General features: G+C 46.1%; 1 protein-coding gene across 3 annotated transcripts in view; it reads right to left on the minus strand.

The window, feature by feature from the left end:
• The window catches only part of LOC145356894 (solute carrier family 45 member 3), a 162,464-nt gene that overhangs the window by 16,458 nt on the left and 131,116 nt on the right, over positions 1–14,890 (minus strand). For all 3 annotated transcript variants that reach the window (XM_080209875.1, XM_080209874.1, XM_080209876.1), the window contains exon 2: positions 9,854–10,311. In XM_080209875.1, coding sequence (XP_080066001.1) covers positions 9,854–10,022 — 169 coding nt within the window. In that variant the 5' untranslated portion in view covers positions 10,023–10,311. The remainder of the gene's footprint in view (positions 1–9,853; positions 10,312–14,890) is intronic.

Consider the following 14,890-nt stretch of genomic DNA (forward strand, 5'->3'; position numbering starts at 1 on the left):
TCCCACTGTCCGAGAGACATGCTGACTAGGTGCACTGGCCCTGCTAACTTTGCCCTCAGTGCACCCGAACAGACGCCAGAGTGTGGCAACTGGGGGAATTTCACAGTAACTTCATTGCAACGTTAATGTAAGCCTACTTGTGACACTAACAAAATAAACTTTATGTGGGCTCCCATGCATTTGTCATAAATCAAATCTCCAGGATATATCTGCTATCGGCAACTGCTGGAGGTACAGAGATTGATTGTAGTTACTTTGCTGGGACACTGGTTGAGACCAGCTAATAAAGTATAGAAGAGAAATCGAACCTTCCAGCCTGTAATGTTTGATTAGAGATTCAAACCTTTCGCAATGGGACTAGATCTCTGCCGTACTTAATAAATCTGGTTCTATTCTATTCACACAGAATTGATTCACATTGTTCAAATTACCATAAAATAAATGGCAAATTAACTTTAACATTGATGATTTTCATAGAATAGAATTTCATAAAAGCCCTACACTTCAGAGAGGCGCCACTTGGCCCATCGAGTCTGCACTGAACCCAATCCCAACTGGCCCCATCCCAACATCCCTATGTATTCACCCGCTAACCTACGTATCTCAGGACACTAAAGGGCAATTTTAGCATGGCCAATCAACCTAACCCACACGTCTTTGGACTGTGGGAGGAAACCGGAGCACCCAGAGGAAACCCACGCAGGCACGAGGAGAATGTGCAAACTCCACACAGGCAGTGACCCAAGCCGGGAATTGAACCCAGATCCCTGGAGCTGTGAAGCAGCAGTGCTAACCACTTTCAGATGATGCACTTTTAGTAGGAATAATAGAAACATCTTTTGCCAATGAGGAAACTGATTGTGGTGGAAGAGGAAGGGATGTAGGATTACATATGAAGAAATCATAACAGCAGCACTACAGGTCAGCAAAGGAAATAAAACCAAACACTAGGATTTAGTACAGTTAAGTAAGACCTTGGTCAGGCTGCACTTGAAGAGTACTGTACACAGCTCTTTATAAAAGGACAAAAAAGCACTGGAGAAAATACTAAGAAAGATTGACATTAATCCTACCAAAACTGACAGAATAAAGCTGTGCCTGTCAATAATTTACTTCACTTCCACTTCACCTCTTACTCCAATTCAGGATTGCAGGGAGTCAGAGCCATTGAGGTGACCTGGTGGCGCAGTGGTCAGGACTGCTGCCTCACAGCGCCAGGGACCCAGGTTCGATTCCCGGCTTGGGTCACCGTCTGCGTGAAGTCTTGCACACTCTCCCTGTGTCTGCGTGGGTTTCCTCTGGTTTTCTCTCATAATCCGAAGATGTGTGGATTGGCCATGCTAAATTGCTCCTTAGTGTTACGGGGACTAGGGAGGGTAAATGCATGGGATTATGGGGATAGGGCCTGGGTGGGATTACATTTGGTGCAGACCTGATGGGCTGAATGGCCTCCTCCTGCACTGTCGGGATCCTATGATAGACAGGGTATACCTAGGATGGGATGCCAATCCAATACAGGCACACACTCACACACACTAAGAGGCAATTTAGCACGGCCAATCCACCTAACCTGCACATCTTTGGAGTGTGGGAGGAAACCGGAGCATCCGGAGGAAACCTATGCAGACATGGGGAGAACGTGCAAACTCCGCACAGGCAGGAATTGAACCTGGGTCCTTGGCATTGTGAGGCAGCAGCACTAACCACCATGCCACCCGCAGTCAGGAATTATAATAAGCAAATACCAGACATGGGAAGGTCAGAGGCTAAGTCAAGGCTGGAATGCCCATATTGTGAGCCAATAAGTGGTTCACGTAGGAAAAATAATGACTCTCAAATTGGCAACGACTTGTTCACTGACACACAACACGAAATTGGCAAAAGGAAATTCATAGAGTCATAGAACCCTACAGTGCAGAAAGAGGCCCTTCGGCCCATTGAGTCTGCACCAAACACAATCCCACCCAGGCTCTACCCCCATATCCCTGCATATTATACCCACTAATCCCTCTAGCCTACTCATCGCTGGACACTAAGGGGCAATTTCTTAACATGGCCAATCAACCTAACCTGCACATCTTTTAGACTGTGGGAGGAAACCGGAGTACCCGGAGGAAAACCACGCAGACATGAGGAGAATGTGCAAACTCCACACAGTCAGTGACCCGAGCCAGGAATCAAACCCAGGACCCTGGAGCTGTGAAGCAGCAGTGCTAACCACTGTGTGCTACTGTGCCGCCCACCTCACTGCTAACCAAATCTTGGACACTACTGCATTTTATTGAAATAGCAAATTCAGTCTCAGGCTGTGGCTGTAACAGAGCTTCTCTAACATTGCTGTTACAAAGGAGAACCTTTAGCAATATGACACTTAATACCTCACCCGACAACCAAATCCCAAGACAATATCCTGTTGCCTAGCGACAAATAAAAGCACTCCTAAAAGCAGTTTGGTCCATCAGAATAATTTACAGAAGCTATACTTTTTCCTTACAAAAAAAATGACTACAATTCTGTGCAACACCATGTAATTTATGGGGAAGCAGACTGACTTTGCCATTTATTTGAGTGCTGTGAAATAGGCACAGTCTGTTTGCAGGGTTCACATACTGTACACTTGAACTGGCAGGCCTCCAAAATCAGGTCCGATCAGGTTACTACTAGAACATAGAACGTTACAGCGCAATACAGGCCCTTTGGCCCTCGATGTTGCGCCGACCAGTGGAACCAATCTAATGACCCTCTAACCTAAACTATTCCAATGTTATCCATATGCCTATCCACTGCCCATTTGAATGCCCCTAAAGTTGGTGAGTCCACAACTGCTGCAGGCAGGGCATTCCACATCCTTACTACCCTCTGAGTAAAGAGCCTACCTCTGACATCCGTCCTATAACGTTACGCTTATCACGTACATCCCTCGATCACGTTTGGAGGGGCCTTGTTTTGAGAGACATGGTTTCTTTTGGAACATTAAAGTGAAATTGTGCTCCAGCATCTGAATAAGTGGCACGGTGACACAATGGTTAGCACTGCTGCCTCACAGCGCCAAGGACCCAGGTTTGATTCCAACCTCGGGTGACTGTCTGTGCGGAGTCTGCATGTTCTCCCCGTATCTGCGTGGGTTTCCTCTGGGTGCTCCAGTTTCCTCCCACAGCCCACAGATGTGCGGGTTAGGTTTACTGGTCATGGTAAATTGTCCCCTTAGTAGTGGAGGGGGATTAGCAGGGTAAATTCATGGGGTTATGGGAGTAGGGACCATTGTTGGTGCAGGCTCGATGGGCCGAACAGCCTTCTTCTGCACTGTCGGGTTTTCTATGATCCTCAGATCAAGCCTAAAGGGCAGATCTGCGCTGGCAAAAGGGTCGCGAAGGGGGACAGCAACGTGGAAGAGCTTCTTCCAGCTCTTCCACTATCCTCTGAACTAATGTTTCACCATGAAATGTATGGGTTAGGTGGGTTGGCATTACTAAGTTGACACCTAGGGTGGAATGATACCATCCCGTCCGCCACTAGAAGCATAGCGGATCATGCAGAGATCGGGTGGGAATTTGTTGCCCGAGGGTGGCCGAAAAAATCACATCCTTAAATATCAGGGGGATTAGCAGGGTAAATTTGTGGAGTTACGGGGTTAGGGCCTGGCTGGGATTGTGGTCGGTGCAGACTCGATGGGCTGAATGGCCTCCTTCTGCACAGCAGGGATTCTCCGATCCGGTCACAAGGTACTTTACAAAATATTTCCAAGCCTCAACTTGGCTACGACAGGATTCCAGACTACAGTCAGTCAATTATCCTCACTGCCACGCACATTTATGGAACTTCTAAGCAGCTCTTATTTCCTATTTGGAAGCATGATCAACCACAAACATAAAAATTAAATTCCAGACATTTTTCAGAGGGATAAAACCGGAGGGGGAGGGGAGGGATGCTGGTGGGCAGGGGAAGATAGATTTTATTCCTTTCTAGTTGGAAAAAAAAATACTGAGGCAGATGTTGACATTGATTTAACCAGCCTTTATTTCCTGACTTCAGCAATCATGGTAATTATAGCCTTAGCAGTAGATTTAGTTAGAACACGTTCTATATTTAAAAGGAAGGAGGAATAAAAAGGCCTGGAGCCACATAACAGCAGCTGAACAGAAAATCGCCACATTGCACTTCCAGACGGAAACAGTAAATTCCCAGCACCACAAAGTGTTACACAGACGCAGAGGGGGATGTTCCCGTGGATGCTTCCCTGACTGTGTCTGCTGCCTCACACATTGGAGACCATTTCTACACCTTCACTCACTTAAAGACTTAAAGGGAAAATGTTTTACGGGATTATTGGAAAATAGCAATTGAGTGGGCTTAATTAAATAGCTCCAGCAAATGTTGGAATAGACACAATGGTCTCTTCAACCAACAGCACAGAGACATTCAACACACAAAACCACACCACACACCTACAATACACACACACACTGCACACATACATCACACCACATACGGCATATACAGATAACACACCCATACATAAACATCACGCACGCACATATATCAGGCACACACAAACAATACCACGCACGCACATATATCAGGCACACACAAACAATAGCACGCACATACATCAGGCACACACAAACAATACCACGCACATACATCAGGCACACACAAACAATACCACGCACATATATCAGGCACACACAAACAATACCACGCACGTACATCAGGCACACACAAACAATACCACGCACGTACATCAGGCACACACAAACAATACCACGCACATATATCAGGCACACACAAACAATACCACGCACATACAGCCCACACACACACGGATGGAAACTGCTTGCCCAAATGGCCATCATCTGTGTGCAATCCTTTGTTAACACCTAGGCCAGGATTTTACCCACCCGCCTGCCCACAGGAATGGCTGCGGGCGACCGGGCAGACCATGGAAATGTCCGTCGATCTGGGGCGGGGTTTTTATGGTTTCGGGTTGGGCAAGGTTTCACAGGCTTGCTCGCAGATAATGGCCACTCGGGCAGTGCATCAGACCACCACAGGCGAGTCAAATACAGTCCCCCTATGGCACCTGCACACACGCATGAAGATCCTGGAGAGTGCACTGTGGTGATCACTGTCACTCACCGGGTGGGACCTTACATGAAGATACCACTTTGGTACAGTACCAGATGATGGCAGGTCTCTACAGCACTGACAGCAGCCAGCACTCAGAGAGATGGAGAAACGTGTTAACACTATAATAACGTCCAAACAATTCTCTCTCTCTCTCCTTCCCTTAACATTGCAGTTACATTTCAATAATAAGTTGCTTCCCTTTACTACTGGAAAGACCTTGTAAATGGTGTCTGTTTTTCAAATCAGCAGCTGTGAAGTATTACACACAAACTTTCCTTCCTCCTCCAAGGTTTTCTCCCACAAGTTAACCCTCAGTACCAGCTCAAACCTGTGTGGTCAAAGTATCGAGTTGAGATATTATAGTACAATCATAGGTGATAAAACGACAGGCAGCATGGTGGCACTGTGGTTAGCACTGCTGCCTCACAGCACCAGGGACCCGGGTTCAATTCCGGCCTCGAGTCACTGTCTGTGTGGAGTTTGTATGTTCTTTCCATGAGTTTCCTCCAGGTGCTCCAGTTTCCTCCCACAGTCCAAGGATATGCGAGTTAGCTTGATTGGCCATGCTAAACTACCCCTTAGTGTCAGGGTAAACGTGTGGGGTTACGGGAATGTGTGGGATTGTGGTCGATGCAGACTCGATGGGCTGAATGGCCTCCTTCTGCACTGTATGGATTCTATGATTCAAAATAATTTGGAAAATATAGCTAATCAAAGAGGAAATTGGTGAAGATGCAAATATCTAAAAATTGGTATCGTTGTGCCAGCATGCCAAGGTGTGGGTATTCCTGAAGACTGGTAGAAAAGTTTTCCAACCACTCTTGTTATTCTGAACATGTTTATTTGTACCAATGGGTAACATTAGACTCAGTGAATACACTTTGACCAGGATTCCACCATCACCATCCATCTCCCTCCACCCCTGCCAGTGGAGTGGAAAGTCTTGTTTAAGAATGTTATGGGAAAAGCCTGGACTGGATTTGGGATTGCAAACCGCGAAGTGAAAGCATTACTTTGAGAGAAGGTTTTAAAGCACGTTTTTGTGAGTAGAGTTTGGAAATTCTGATCTGGTGGAATTCTGAGCAGCAATCCAAAGACACTAACTTGGGTTCAACCTGGCCAAAGTATATTCGCTGAGTCCAATGTTGCCCACTGGTACAAATTAACACATTGAGATTAATGAGAATGGTTGGAAAATTTTCCTGCCCAGTCTCTTAAGGTTAAGGTGCAGGTTCAGTCGGCTGTTAGGAAGGCAAATGCAATGTTAGCATTCATGTCGAGAGGGCTAGAATACAAGAGCAGATACACTTTTGAGGCTGTATAAGGCTCTGGTCAGACCCCAGTTGGAGTATTGTGAGCAGTTTTGGGCCCCATATCTAAGGAAGGATGTGCTGATCTTAGAAAGGGTCCAAAGGAGGTTCACAAGAATGTCCCTGGATTGAAGAGCTTGTCGCATGAGGAATGGTTGAGGACTCTAGGTCTGTATTCGTTGGAGTTTAGAAGGATGAGGAGGGGATCTTATTGAAACTGCGAGACGTGGATTTAATGGACGTGGAGAGGATGATTCCACTAGTCGGAAAAACTAGAATCAGAGGGTGCAATCTCAGGCTAAAGGAATGATCCTTTAAAACAGAGGTGAGAAGGAATTTCTTCAGCCAGAGAGTAGTCATTCTGTGGAACTCTTTGCCGCAGGAGGCTGTGGAGCCAAGTTCATTGAGTGTCTTTAAGACAGAGATAGATAGGTTCTTGATTAATAAGGGGATCAGGGGTTATGGGGAAAAGGCAGGAGAACGGGGATGAGAAAAATATCAGCCATGATTGAATGGCAGATCAAATTCGATGGGCCAAATGGCCTAGTTCTGCTCCCATGTCTTATGGTCTTATGGACTGTGTATTGGACCACGGCCAATGTGGGTGCTTTAAAATGGACTTTGTGGGTTAATGGGACCAGTGTAGCTCAAACTGTACTTTGTAATCCATGTTAACCTTAAAACCTGCGTGCAATTGTTAAACTATAGGGTGGCTATAGGAGTAGTGCATTATAGTCCAATTTTTAAAATATTTAATAAATGCATTTTTTTGTTAAAATAATTAGCGGTCTTGTGATTCTGTTCCTCCAGATTTGATATAAAAATAAATAAAATTACGGTCTTGTGAGCCAGGATTCCACCCTGGGATCTTCCCATCCAGTTCTATCGTCAATCCTGTGCAGGTCACGTGACCCCAGGTTCCAGTTCTTGTTCAGTGCACAGTTAGTTAATGGGCCTCAGTTGACTGTCTGTGCGGAGTCTGCACATTCTCCCTGTGTCTGCGTGGGTTTCCTCCCACAAACCAAAGATGTGTGGGTTAGGTTGATTGGCCATGCTAAATTGCCCCTTCGTGTCAGGGGGATTAGCGGGGTTAATAGGTGGTGTTATGGGGATAGGGCCAGAGTGGGGTTGTGGTGGGTGCAGACCCGATGGGTCGAATGGCCTCCTTCTGCACTCTAGGGATCCTATGATATTTGGGTCAGGGACTGGAGAGGTGCAATTGTCCCAGGGGCAGAATATTGCACCTCCCACCCACCCCCCCCAAGGAGGAGTGGGAGGTAGGGGAAATGTACAATTATATGGATGGGATTCCACCCCGTACTGCCCAGAACCAGCCTGTCCAATCCCAGACGCATTTTCACACTTGGACGGGCTAGGCCCTGGGTGGGAATCCTGATCTTTCGCCTATTAAGGGCCAATCCTGCCCAGCCTCTGGGTACGGGTAGGGTGGGAAAGTTACAAAATAACTTCTCCCTCGATCAGGCAGGAAGATGGGTGCCTGACTCTAAAGGCCCCCCTAGGAGTTTGGGCACCCTCCTCTCCGGTAGGGTGGAACTCTGGGAACCCCAGCCCCCCCTGGATGGAGCGCTGCAGTACCGCTTCTGGCCACTGCAGCGCTGTACGTGGCCAGGTTGGAGAGGTGTTGACAGTTGCGTGTTACATGCCGATCTCGCTATGGTGATTGCCGGTGTGTTTGTTATTGTAATATTGCATTAAGCAGTAGCGGACAAACAGGTTAACAATAATTGTTAAAAATATACACTTGGGAAAACTTAAGCTACGCTCTTCATCCTCATTCATGAAGGAATGAGGAAGGAAGGATGCAGGAAATGAGTATTTATTTCAAAGGGAAGCAGTATAAAAATAGGGAAGTGTTGCTAAAATTATACAACGCACTAGACGGATCACAACAAAGACAGAAAATGTTGGAAAATCTCAACAGGTCTGGCAACATCTGTGGAGAGAGAATAGAGTAAGAAGTCTCGCAACACCAGGTTAAAGTCCAACAGGTTTATTTGGTAGCAAACACCACTAGCTTTCAGAGTGCTGCTCCTTCGTCAGGTAAGAGGGATTTCTGTTCACAAACAGGGCATATGATGAACAGAACTCACACTTACCTGATGAAGGAGCAGCGGACTGAAAGCTAGTGACGTTTGCTACCAAATAAACCTGTTGGACTTTAATCTGGTGTTGTGAGACTTCTTACTGTGTTTATCCCAGTACTAGGCTGATACCGGAGTTGAGGGGGTTGAGCTATGAGGAGAGGCTGAATAAACTAGGCTTGCACTCGTTAGAGTTTAGAAGAATGAGGGGAGATCTCATTGAGACGTATAAGATGATGAATGGGATGGATAGGATAGAGGTGGAGAGACTCTTCCCGCTCAGAAAGGACAGTAGGACTAGGGGGCACAGCCTCAAGATAAAGGGGGGGCGGTTTAGAACGGAGTTGAGGAAGAACTTCTTCACTCAAAGGGTGGTGAATCTCTGGAATTCTCTGCCCGTTGAAGTGGTGGAGGCTGCCTCGCTAAATATTTTTAAGACGCAGGTTGATGGGTTTTTGATAAGAGAGGGGATTAAGGGTTATGGGGAGAGGGCGGGAATGTGGAACTGAGCCATGACAGATTAGCCATGATCTTATTGAATGGCGGGGCAGGCTCGAAGGGCCAGATGGCCTACTCCTGCTCCTATTTCTTATGTTCTTATGTTCTAACACTAGCATCTCCACATCGAGAGAGAATAGAGCCAGTGTTTCGAGTCTGGATGACTCATCCTCAGTGCTGAAGTTAGGTCGCACCTGGAATAATGTGGACCGTTTGGTTCTATTATCGAAGGACAGACATACTAGCATAGGAGGCAGCCCAGGGAAGATTCACAAACTTGATCCTGGGTATGGAAGGATTATCATATGGGGAGAGGTTGAGTAGGTTGGGCCTGTACTCCTTGGAATTTAGAAGAACGTGAGGTGACCCTATTGAGTTGTACAGCATTCTCGGGGGGGGTCCAGGGCATAATCTCAGAGTAAGGGGTCAGCCATTTATGACAGAGATGAGGAGGAATTTCTTCTGTCAGAGGGTAGTGAATCTCTAGAATTCTTTACCGCAGAGAGTTACATAGGCTGGGTCGCTACGTATGTTCAAAGCTGAGGTAAGTGTTTCATTGAGAATAATAAATCAAATCAAATCAAGAGAGTTATGGGGATAAGGCAGAAAGTAGGGTTGGGGATAATCATATCAGATCAGTCATGACTTCACTGAATGGCGGAGCAGACTCGATGGGCGTAGTGGCCTATTTCTGCTCCTATGTCTTCTGACCTTTAGTGATTGCAGGAGAAGGAGGAAGTAAAAACAGGTCAGAAATTAAAGAAATCGTATAAAACCCAGCTGCACAACAAGCATGCAAAGCATTACTGTACGTACCCAAAACCATCGTCATATATTTCTCTTGCACCCCAGCTTCTAGCAGCAGAGGGGGGACGAAGGTAATTCCAGCTGCTACGCAGATTTCCAGGCCGCACGTCAGTGAGTTCAGCAGCAACAACTGGGACCTTCGCTTGTGGAAAAACATACTGCCTTGAGGTTTCTCCATCGTGAGGCGGGGGAGGATCCTCTCAATTCTGCACTCGGTCCCTGACGAGATCTGGAACTTTCTCGCCCCACTTGACAAATGTTCTACGGCTTTCGCAGCTCCTAATGCCACAAGCGTGGAGAGTTCTTCTCAACATTGCTCTGATGTGAAACCCTTCCATGTTCACGCACCAAGAATCCAGAACCGTTCATCGCCAAGCTGCTGACACAAATCGATCATGTTTCTAGTGAGAGAGATGTTTATTTCCCCTGCCGAGGTTAAGGTGGAGAACGTACCAATGGCGATAACTCTGGAAAAGGGAAGAGAAAGACACTTTCATTTAAAGTTCATTGGGATCTTTTCTCAGTTAATCGCCACGCCTCCCTGTTGTCACCCGTTTCGATTGCAGGAAACACAAGTTTAATTTGCTTACATGGTTTACTTACAAGTGTGTAGGCAAAAGACATTAAAAGCTGAAAATGTAAATCAGTGTAAATAAGGAAGTAATTCACTCAAAGTTGGCCAATCGATGCTACTGAAACCTTTAGACTTGACCAGGTCAACACTTAAATCGCCAGCCTGCCATCTTCGACCTTTCCCCATGTCCTATTTGCCCATTAACCCGGTGCTTGCTGACCTGCGTGGCCTCTGCTCTGGCAATACCTCGGACTTGAGGCTTTCCGGCTTGTGTTAAAATCCCTCTGTGGCAACCTGGCTCCTTTAATGGGTCACATGGCCAGGCCAGAACCAATGGAGCGCATGCCCATGAACTGGACCTATCGGGAGCATGGGTGCGCATCCCCGCCGCTGAAGGTTATTGTTGAAGACAGGGCATTGTTAGGAGTAAACCAGTAAAGTTGTGATGTTAAACCCTTCATTGTATAGAGTTCTTCTCAAGCAATAAATCCTTTAGTTTGTTACTTGCTACATCGAGTTGCCTTGAGTTACTATTACATCCTTCATAGCCTTGGACATCCCTATCTCTGCAACCACCTCCCTTCTAGATCTCTGCATCCATACTGAACGTTCACTCTTGGGAAACATGCCTTCAGCTTCCTAGTCCCTAAGCATTGGAATTCCTACTCTAAATCTCTACATCCTCCTTTAAGATGCTCCAAAACCTCTCTGACCAGGCCTTTGGCTTCTTGTTCTGTTATTGCTCCATATTACTCACTGTCAACCTCAGTCCGGTAATCTCTAAAGTGCCTCTGGATGTTTTACAACGCTAAAGGCACTATGTAAATGCAAATTGTTGTCTAGAAGAAAGGCAGCATGGTGGCGCAATGGTTAGCACTGCGGCCTCACAGTGCCAGGGACCCGGGTTCAATTCCAGCCTCGGGTCACTGTCTATGTGGAGTTTGCATGTTATCCCAGTGTCTGTGTGGGTTTCCTCTGGGTGCTCCAGTTTGCTCCCAGAATCCAGGGTTAGGTGGATTGGCCACGCTAAATTGCACCTTAGTTTGTCTATGTTTGTGTGGCTGAGTTTGGTGTGGCATAATGCCCTCAAGCTACAGGCCTCTGGATGCAGAGTACTGACCTACTCCAGGAATAATTAGCTACAGAAACAGACGAAAGTCTGAAGTACGCACCATCAGGGTGTGGAACGTTGGAGAGAGGAATATAGAAGAAACATTTCACCGACTATTATTAAAACACCATGATGTGACAGTTTCATGAGCCTTGTGGAGATCAACACTCAAAGGGAGCGGCCAAATATGGAGCTAAATTGGTGGAACACTGATTCTCCCAGACAAATTAGCTCCGATTTCTAACTCTCCCTGGGAGTGGTGCATCGGTGAATGTAACACACAGTGCACCGATGTATAGTCCATGCTCGCCCCAAGGCTGGAAATTCCCACACGAGGTCAACAGGCCTTTGCATGGTCTGCCCCCAGTCCGCTACAATTCCCAGTGGCGAGTGAGATGGGAAAATTCCACCCATGGACTGAAAAACAATCTGATACCTTAACCCCTGGCGCTGCCAATATAACCCACAATTGTCTTGAAATAAAAAGAGCAAAATACTAATTTTAACTTGGATTTCAGAATAATTTCCAACAGGTTTCTATCCGTAGAGTTAATGGGCAAGGAAGAAAACTGTCTTTTGTTTTTTAACCTTCCCAGAAAGTTAAGTGTTCCCATCTTGTCTCTTGCACAAGTAGATCTCCTCACTTCAGCTCTTCCATAATATGTAGACTTCTAAAACTCAAGGTCCTATCCACGACTTCTTGGCTTCATTTTGCCACCTCTGAACACAAGAATGTAAGAGGAGCCAGAGTAGGCTCTTTGGCCCCTCAAACCTGCTCCACCATTCAACGGGATCACTGTTGATTTGGTTTTGAATTTGTAATGATTTCAATCGGGTCTTTAAGGCTGTTCTATTGGAGTATGAACTCCCTGATTAAGGATCCAATTGATGGGCCAATCAGGGAGTCTTTGCCTTGTATTGTGTCAGTTCCTCTGACAGCCCTGGACGTAGATTGCTAACTGCTAGCACCCTTTGTAAATCAAGGAATTTTGGTGAAGGGCCTCCAAAGATTTATTACACACTCCAATTCCACTTTCCCATGCTTCCCATTCTCCCTCCACTCCCATGTCCATTGAAAATCTGTTTAACTCCGTGTTGAACAAATTCAATAACTCCACTACTTTCTGGAGAAGGGAATTCCACAAATTAACGACCCTCAAAAGAATAAAATTCTTCTCAAGCCCGCCTTAAATGGAAGGGGCCTAATTTTGAAATCTTGTCCCTAATTCAAGGTTCCACCAAACTCTCGTCAGCCATTTCAACCGTTGGCCCTGCATTTGGACATTGAGCAAGTAGAAATGGTCCAGAGCTTCAAGTCTTTAGGTGTCCAGATCACCAACAACCTGTCCTAGTCCCCCCCATGCCGATACTATAGTTAAGAAAGCTACCAACGCCTCTATTTTCTCAGAAGACTAAGGAAATTTGGTGCGTCCACTACAACTCACACCAACTTTTACAGATGCACCATAGAAAGCATTCCTTTTGGTTGTATCACAGCTTGGTGTGGCTCATGCTCTGTCCAAGACTGCAAGAAACTACAAAAGATTGTGAATGTAGCCCAATCCATCACACAAACCAACCTCCCAGCCATTGATTCTGTCTACACCTCCCACTATCTTGGCAAAGCAGCCAGCATAATTAAGCACCCACGATCCCGGACATTCTCTCTTCCACCTTCTGCCGTCTGAACAAAGATACAAAGATCTGAGGACACGTATCAATCGGCTGAAGAACAGCTTCTTGCCTGCTGCCATAGAACTTTTGAATGGGTGTACCTCGCATGAAGTTGATCTTTCTCTGCACCCTAGCTATGACTGTAACAACACATTTTGCACTCTCTTGTTTCCTTCTCGAAGAAAGGTATGCTTTGTCTGTATAGCACGCAAGAAACAATACTTTTCACTGGATACTAATAGATCTGACAATAATAAATCAAATCAAATCAAAAACCCTAGGTGAACAGCCAATGTAAAAAAAAAACAAACACTCATCGTTTCACAAAAGGAAAGTTCAGCTGCTACTCACAGGCTCCATTCTTGCTACTACACATCTTTATATAAGCAATGGAGCCCTGTTGTGTTGGAGCATGCTAGCTATTCACACATCACTGCAAAGGCGAGAATGTCTGGTTGAACATGTGCTAACTAAAAATATTTTATTGCATCTTTTACAATGTAACACAGTCTCTAGGGATAGGTTTCAAGTAAGCCGCCCTCAGGGATCCAACCATCCCCAGTAAACCATGCATGAATTACTGCTCACTCATCAGATCCGCCACATAAAACATCTACTCAATCCAGCAAGAGCCTACTGTACATAACTGTATGGCTTTGAACACGTAATACGAGAAAGGGTGAGTCAATCTCAGAATAGATGGGGGCTGGCATATTGTGCTGTGGGTCAGGAGTTATCGTTGCAGGCATTAAGATACCAAAACAAAGGCTCGGCTTCCCAGCTTATTCTCTGCCTTCTACCCTCTCATCGACTGCTTTGCCATGTGGCGCATTGTGCATGTCGAGCATCGACATCACTCAGTCACGACCACCATCTTTTTTTAAATTCATTCGTGGGATATGGGCCTCGCTGGGTGGGCCAGCATTTATTGCCCATCCCTAGTTGCCATGGACTTTGGAGACGGTACAAAAAAGATTTACCAGGATGTTGCCTGGTATGGAGGGCATTAGCTATGGGGAGAGGTTTTGGAGAAACTTGGTTTGTCCTCACTGGAGCAACGGAAGTTGAGGGGTGATCTGATAGAAGTCTACAAGATTATGAAGGGCATGGACAGAATGGATAGTCAGAAGCTTTTTCCCAGGATGGAAGAGTCAATTACCAGGGGGCATAGATTTAAAGTGCAAGGGGAAAGGTTTTGAGGAGATGTACGAGGCAAGTTTTTTTTTACACAGAGGGTGGTGGGTGCCTGGAACTCGCTGCCAGGGGAGGTGGTGGAAGCAGAAATGATAGTGAGTTTTAAGAGGCATCTGGACAAACACGTGAATAGGATGGGAATAGAGGGATATGGTCCCTGGAAGGGTAGGGGGTTTTAGTTCAGTTGGGCAACATGGTCAGTGCAGGCTTGGAGGGCCGAAGGGCCTGTTCCTGTGCTGTAATTTTCTTTGTTCTTTGTCTTTTTTGAGTGGCTTACACAGCCATTTCAGAGGGTAGACAGTTATGTACTTTTGTTGGCCTGAGTGCAATTTACGTGGCGAATCTGATGAGTGGGCAGGGTTGAGAGTCAACCACTTTGCTGTGGCTCTGGAGTCACATGTAGACCCGACTGGGTAACGATGGCAGATTTCCTTCTCTAAAGGACATTAGTGAACCAGATGGGTTTTTCTGACAATGGTTTCATGGTCATCAA

The sequence above is a fragment of the Carcharhinus amblyrhynchos genome, chromosome 22, assembly GCF_965287045.1.
Source record: "Carcharhinus amblyrhynchos chromosome 22, sCarAmb.v2.hapA, whole genome shotgun sequence".
NCBI classification, from domain to species: domain Eukaryota; kingdom Metazoa; phylum Chordata; class Chondrichthyes; order Carcharhiniformes; family Carcharhinidae; genus Carcharhinus; species Carcharhinus amblyrhynchos.